Source organism: Channa argus, chromosome 1 (genome assembly GCF_033026475.1).
Source record: "Channa argus isolate prfri chromosome 1, Channa argus male v1.0, whole genome shotgun sequence".
Lineage (NCBI taxonomy): Eukaryota > Metazoa > Chordata > Actinopteri > Anabantiformes > Channidae > Channa > Channa argus.
Window position 1 is genome coordinate 33,371,638 of NC_090197.1, and position 7,793 is coordinate 33,379,430.

A 7,793-nucleotide genomic window follows, 5' to 3' on the forward strand; every position below is an offset into this window, starting at 1 on the left:
TATTTTTGCAAATAATATTCTTAACCTTAGCTTCATTAAATCAGTTAAATCATTTGCACATTATTGAGCTAATACATGGTAAGCTGTTCCAGAAAAGGGTATACAAATGGCTTCCACCAAGTGCAACTTTAGTTTAATTCATGAAAACATGTTTCTAATGAAGCTCAAACACTTTGTTTGTAGACTTGTTGACATGGTGTTAGATGTTTTATGTTGGTTCACTGGATCATTTTCCGTTAAGAGTTAAGCTCATTTTTACTAAATTTGATTCATCTTGAAATATAACATGCAGCGTTCAGAGGTACATTTCACAAGCCATTTTGTTGCTTGAAATATTCAGCAGAGGGCACTATAATGCTGTTATGGACTTGGACTGTCACAAACCATTAAGTGAAGTTTGTTTTTAGCTCATGGTCCAGGCTGTCATCTGGTATTTTGTAATGCTCAATGAACAGCTTTGTTGTACTGTGGATGATGATGACATTGTCAAGAGAACTTCAGGGGACTAACATAATGTTTGTTTTCTGTACACGAGTGTTGGTATGAAGGCTGTAGATACACAGATGGCCTGAATTCTTCAGCGTATTGGTCATCTTTACGTTTTCAGAATTTCAATCTATGTGGGTAGTATAAACGTGAATTTAAAATTACTGTTTAAATTTTGTATGTAGGATTCAATTGGCAAGTATTCTCTGCTGTTTTAGAAACATTTTGGACATGGCAAAATACTAAAAAAATACAAAATTTAGAGTGATTTTTAATTGAAATAACAAAATGATCAAGTATCAATATTGGCCTTTAAAAACTAATCTCGTATGCCTCTCTGTGTACCGAAATGCCAGAATTATTTATTACCATGGAACAAATGATTTATTCATTTGTGCACCTGTGAGTCAAACGTCTGTGTGTATGTATGGAAGAGACAGATGGATCTGACTCAGTCTTTCCCATGTCTTTAGACTGGCCAGTGCACCATGCTCTGGTCCCAGCCTGAGTAACTGAACCAGGAAAATGTCCTCTCCTGCTCTGCACTATTATTACAACAACAAGAAGAAGCTCCATGGCTCAGGGTTACTTTGATTTTATTAAATTTGAGTTCAATCAACCGTAAAATCACATTAGTTGCCCTTTTTTGTAATCTTCACTTCCCAGTCCCATAAATGCCTGACTGACTGAGATGTCACACACAAACAGACTGAAAGTGAAATGAAAGTGAAACAATTTTTCTAAACCTTGAATGTGTCCACCCACTGGGTACAGTTTTCATTAATATTGTCTGACACATGAAAACGTTTTCATTTCATGTAAATGTATAGTAATGTGTGTACACATGAAATCGTCCTGTTATAACCTTAGGTCTCAACTGTAGGTCCATACTTTACACTTTTATGCTTCAGGTGAAAGGGGAAACATAATTGTGTGTCCCAGTTAAAGATGACTAGTGTTTTTGCATGTCTGCCCCAACTAACATCACTAATCCAACACTAGTTTGCTGTAACACATTTTACTTTAAGAAATGAATCAATAAAATAATAAAAATGTTCTGCATAATTTCCTCTGGCTTTTTTCCTTTGCTAAAGAGAAATGGAAAGTTGAATGAATAAAATGAAATGAAGTGAGGGATGGACTTCAAACATCAACTCAGTGTTTTTTAAAAGATCCCTGTGAACACCTGGTCAGATCAAGATTTGAATACACTGTGAACATGTTGCATTTGTAATTTTAAAATGTAGTGTTTATAAATTGCTTTCCCCTCCACTTTAAGAGTTCTAAAAAATAAGTTGCATATGTTGTAAAGAATGTGCTGTAAACTACAGAACATAGTGCATGAAATCCATTATGAAAATGCTGTTTTCCCATCCAGTTTCCTCCCACAGTCCAAAACTTGCATGTTAGGTTAATTGCTGACTTGGTAAATTGCCTGTAGTTGTGAATGGTTGTCTGTCTGTGTCTGTCTCTCTGTGTTGGCTCTGTGGAGACTGGAGACCTGTGCAGGGTGTACCCTGCCTCTCACCAAATTACAGCTGGGATAGGCTCGAGCCCACCCGCAATCTTGAACACGATAAGCGGGATAATGGATGGGTGTTTTCTCTTTAATCCCTAAAACACTGACATTTTTGGAAACACAAGGTTTTCAACAACACTAATAAAGCTAAGCCATGTGTGTTTTACTAACTTTAAACGTAACATCCTACTGTTGCTTCAGGCTTTTTGATTGATTTGGGATAACCTGAAATGAAACAGCTGTTTATTATATTACAAATTCATTATATTCCAGGATATTGTGTAAAAACACAATTTGTTTCTCTTGTTTCTCAGGGTGGATCAGATCCTGGGAAAAGGCCAGATACCTTTGGATAAGAAGATGAGAGACAAGCTACACCCAGATGGTGACTCTCTCGAGGGCATGAGCATGTTGGGGCGTGTGTGTAAGGTGGAGAGACAGGTGAATTTACCATCAAAGAATAGAAAAACACATTGTGCAATCCTTTAAAAATGCATTTACAAGATTTGATTTCCCCTATAGTAGGAAATATGTTCTGATGGTTATTTTTAAAACAGAAAGTGAGCTTCCAAGAAACGAAAACTAATTTTCTGTTTTGGAAATAATTCACATAAACATTGTATTTTTACAGGAAAAGTCCCACGCGGCTTAGTTCGACTCTGTAGCTGGCACTACCTCTTCTTCATATCCTCACTCTCACACTTGTTCTTTTTTTTCCCCCAGGTAACCTCCATAGAGTCAAAGTTGGACTCTTTGCTGGATGTTTATCGTCAAGTCCTACAGAAGGGCCCCTCAGCGCTCACCCTCTCCTCTCTGCCTCTGTTCGAGCTGGACAACCACCAGCACCGCAACTCTGACTTCCAGACCTCCATCATCGGCAGAGATCTCCCCTCGCCCCAGGGAAGTGATCCGGTTCGCAGCGGGGGAGACAACAATGGCTGCATACGCCGTTCCCTTAGCTCCAACCCGAGAGGTTTGCGGCTCATCCTTCCACCTGCCGATGATGACGGTCCCCCAGACTCAGCACCTCCATCCTACCCTCCATCCACAGCCTCACTGTCCCCATCACCTCTGCTGCCTCCTGACAGCCCTTACCCAACTTTGGTCACCCCCAGTGTCACATCCAAAAGAGCGAACTACCCTGACCTGCCACCTCCCCCTTCCTCAACAGGGGGTTTCACCCTTCAGCTGCCCCCCATTGTACACCCTTCCCATCTCAGATGCCAAACTGACATTGCTCCAAATAATATGACAGATGAAGTGGCACCAGATGAGGAAACGCTGGGCCCCTCTGTAGTTGTGGGAGCTAGTGTGGATGATGACCTGGAAGGGGTCAGTGAGGCAGGGTCTGGACAGGAAAAGGTGCAGCCTCGGAGGAAGCCTGGCTTGAAATCTGAGGAGGTCTGGAGAAAGCACTTGAGCCTGGAGGTCAATCCCCTGCTGCTGCTCTCATCTAACACAGATGGGAGGCCTTCAGACTGGGAGGGAAGTCTGGGGAAATCCCTCTCTGTGCACAATCTCAGCCAGCCTTTGACCAACCGTGCCACTAGTTTCTCTTCTGTGCTCAACAATAGCAGCAGCAGCAATGGTAGTGACCGTGGGAATGCCCATGGTGACCTTAGCAACTGGGACGAAACAGAACTTTTCATTAATGAGTGCAAACTAGAGTCAGCAGAAGAACATTTCAACTTCCTGTCCCAGGGACCTGACAGCAGCCCTTCTGACCTTTTACAGACTGTGGAGGAGGCTGACACACACCCCAAGGGAAACTCTGAGTTTCTCAGTCAGTCCCCACACATACAGCTGGCATAAAGATGCACACACTGACACACACACTTACATACTGTACAACATTATTAGGGAACCCAAGAAGTATTTTTACAGGACACTAGCTGGATCATGTTACAAATTTTACAATTTAAAAGCTTTTTGTAATATTATGTCAAACATGCATACATCCACTCTTATACAAATATTACTACTTTTTTATGTGGTATATGGTAAATTACCAAATACAAAAATAGAAATCAAAAGTATAGGAATACATAAAATATGCATGTAGGTGGTCATATTCATGTAGGACAAAATACACAAACTTTTTACAAATACAATACAAAAATATTCCTAAACAAATGCTTGAAATGCTCTTTACCTAAACATAGGTAAAGGCAATTTTTAGGGATGTCCAAATGTTTTGGGTTTTTTTTTGCTCCCTATTAAGTCCTTAATATCCGGTGTCTGTTGATACCATGTCTGATAGGATATATTCCAAAATTGGCTGCTTCAGTGTTGCCTTCACACACATTGTGGTTCAGAGATACTTAAGTGGACAAGAAGCCTTGGTTGGTCTTCAAAGTTTACAAACTAAAATTCAACACATTCTTATACATGATTATACTAAAACTAACTAAAAATATACACAAAATATGCGTGTACATTTTTGCTAAAAACATACACACTTGCACCGGTTTAGGGGGTGAAACTTTGACTGGCAATGGTAAATGTCAGATTTCTGCAAGTTGACATTCTTTTTGTGCACAAGGTGTTTGACAAATTGCTTGTACTGTCTCCATAACTGGTGGATTTTATTGCATATGTGGTGATTTGAAGTAAAATATAATAATATTTTCCTCTCTCACGATTTGTGTGTCTGTGAGTCACTCACCCATTCATTCAGCAGAGAAGGGAGGGTGATTCAAAAGGAGAGAGAGGAAACAGAGAACTATACTGATCCTGAAAAAGTCCAATACTTGAGACTACTTTGAGATATCTCTTATAATTTTATCCACTCTACAGAAAATAGATGTTTTTCTTTTATATTCGGTATCATACTGTATATTACCAGGATGTTGATAAAAATATGTTTTGTTTAAAATGAAGACCAAAGCTGAAATGTTAACCATAATATCTTATTTCTGCCAACCTTGACAATTAATTTAGTAAATCAAAAGAAGAAAACACTAAGAAGTAAATAGAAGTATATACTAACTCTGTAGCTAAAATTGCTAGTTACAAATATAAAACAAATGTAGCTGAATCTCAATCATGCCACTGCATTTTTTATGCCAACCACAACTGTGGTAAAATCATACACAGAGGTCATTTACACACACAAACACACACACACACACACACACACACACACACACACACACACACACAGAAATAAAACCATTTTGGTAAGATGAGCCAACTTGTCAAAGAGATGAGATTGACTTGTAACTTATTGTTTCATTATTCAACTGCTTGTTTTCAGAGACCTTCTTAGAAATATAGGAGAGTCACTCTCCTGATTCAGCGTCTGTCTGTAAAATGTCATCTTTAACTTATACTTTCATATATATCACTGCATGAACTTTTTTTTTTTATTCAAAAACACACAGATAAAGAGAGAATAATTGGTTTGGGCTAATGTATGGGAATTTCTGAAATATAAAATAAATTTTAAGCTCAAAGCCTTAGCATGTGTTCAGATTATGAGCATCATTTTCTGCAGCCACAGAAATGTTAGACATTGATATGCTGTACTTGCTTCATTTTATCTGTCAGCAAATTGAATGCAGCAGCTCTATTGGAAAATTGCAAAAATCAGCAATTACTCACAACGAGGTTTGCACAGCAGTCCACAAGTTAGTTTTTAATGGTCAAAATCCTGCATTTTTGCAGAATTTCTCAACCAACATGAGATGCTGCATGTTTAAGCTGCAGCTTATAGTCAAGAACAGTAATACACTAGCATGACCGCCTTGATGCCATTCTGCATGCTAGAGTAATGTTTGCTCCAAACTGTTAACAAAAAGGTACAATGTCTGACTATGCAGACTTTATGTCTTTTATTTTAAACCCGTTTGATAGTTAAAACCTTTATTGCAAGTTATATTGATGATGTCCCATTTACTGCTAAACTGTAGTAAAAACATACATATTTTTAAGGTCATGTGTTTTATTTTATTGTCTTTTTTTTTTGGACAAACCCATACTTTCACTGGGTACTGGTTGCACCATGCACATCAGTTGTAGAACAGAGCAACACCAGTTGTTCAGTGTTACAGGTGAAATTTGCATTGCACAGACAGAAAATTGCGCAGAGGTATCCATGACAACAATATGTTAAAGTTGCACTGTTGCTGCTTGCACTTTTGCATGTTGCCTTATCCATGTGTGAGTTCTTCTGTTTATTTTGTTAAATGTGATATATTTGCATAGTTAAATAGGAGGGTGATTTAAATGGGAAAAGCATTCACTCAATGCCCCTATCTGGAACAGTAAGCTCAATGAAACTTTGGTAGGGGACAAGCAAGTTGAGCATGACACTTGTCTAAGACTAAGAGTAAAATGTGGCTTATGTGTGACAACTTTAACCCATTGTGGTACCCCCCTCCCATAGAAAAAACATTAGGTTATAATTTACAAGGATTTTGAATGTGTACACACTTTTTCCTTAACATCCATGTTATAATTACAATACAGTTTTTAACCATGTGGGGGGTTTTGTAATAAGCTTAAACAATATTTTTTAACAAATTAACGTTTGGTGTTCCATAATGAGATTTAGAAGTTTTGTTCTACTGGCCGGTTTACAAAACCTGGTATTTTGCAAGTGTCTTAAATGACACCGACACAGTGCACCCACAAAACGCTTGACAGCAGCATTGTTTTCACGGCTATCTTGCTTTTAAATGGGTTGATTGCTCTTTAATGTGAGTTATGTTCGAAACTGTAAGCCATCTTATTGTTTGTTAGCCATGTTGATATCTTTTTGCACATGCAAATTTGTATGCAGTCACAATTTTAGAAAAGAACTATTTAAATGTGTAAATGACACCATTTGTTAGTTTCAGTTATATTCCCTTTGTTTTGATCGGTGAGTGCTTTGCTTAGCAAATTAACATACAGTGGTAGGATATAATATGTATTTTCTTCTAAGAAATACTTTGATTTTGATTGATTGAAATATTCTACAGGCAATGCAAAAGTTATTCTGGGCAGATAAAATATACTGTAAACATGCAAGCTTTTTTTTTTTTTTTTTAATATGTGACATGTTAGTTCAATGCTTGCTATTAGAATAGGTTTGCTGTTGCTGTTGACTAAGTTTTGCATATGGAAAGAATCAAAAATGTAGTTACTTTGCAGTAGGATCAAATGGATGAATAAGGAGAAAGCCAGTTTGGGAATTGGATGTATTTTCCCCCTCATGGAACATACTTGTATTTGCAATCTGTAAATTGCTTAAGGGTGCCTTTCTTGCAAAATGATAATTCCTTTAGTTTTTACTTTTCAGGACTATAAAAGAAGGCTAAAGTCCGCCTACAGCCGAGCATACTGTAGAGCTAAGGGTAGTGCTCAATTTGGGTTGGCCATCCAGTTCACTTAGGTCATGTAGCTTTAGCCACAGACTTTTTACAGCTCGGTTGGCTAATAATACTATTTATCTACTGCTTGAACAGTGATATATTACACAACTGGCCTTAAAGCTTCGTAATGTAAACATTATTATTTCTTTGAAAATTAATTTATTCAAGTGCACATTACGTTCTCTGGATGAGAAATGCAACAATAATTTTATTATTAGATAATAAAGTTAACGAAACGGTTTTTGTTTTGTGTCTTTTATCATAAGAACGTGATCCGTCAAGGTCGCGTTGCCTTTGGTGGAACTGGGATTTTATATGGTCAGACTGGCGGCTAGTAAATATGTTTTCTTTTTAATTGTGGACACCATCGTGGACTACAGAATTTCACGTTTTAATTAGCCACAGCCCTATTTTAGAACAGATTAGTTACC

At 37.7% G+C, this 7,793-nt stretch overlaps 1 protein-coding gene across 6 annotated transcripts in view; it reads left to right on the plus strand.

The window, feature by feature from the left end:
* The window catches only part of kcnq5a (potassium voltage-gated channel, KQT-like subfamily, member 5a), a 92,371-nt gene extending 87,195 nt beyond the window's left edge, over window positions 1–5,176 (plus strand). For all 6 annotated transcript variants that reach the window (XM_067513690.1, XM_067513697.1, XM_067513705.1 and 3 more), the window contains 2 exons: window positions 2,320–2,446; window positions 2,729–5,176. In XM_067513690.1, coding sequence (XP_067369791.1) covers window positions 2,320–2,446; window positions 2,729–3,817 — 1,216 coding nt within the window. In that variant the 3' untranslated portion in view covers window positions 3,818–5,176. The remainder of the gene's footprint in view (window positions 1–2,319; window positions 2,447–2,728) is intronic.
* The last annotated feature ends 2,617 nt before the right edge of the window (window positions 5,177–7,793 follow it).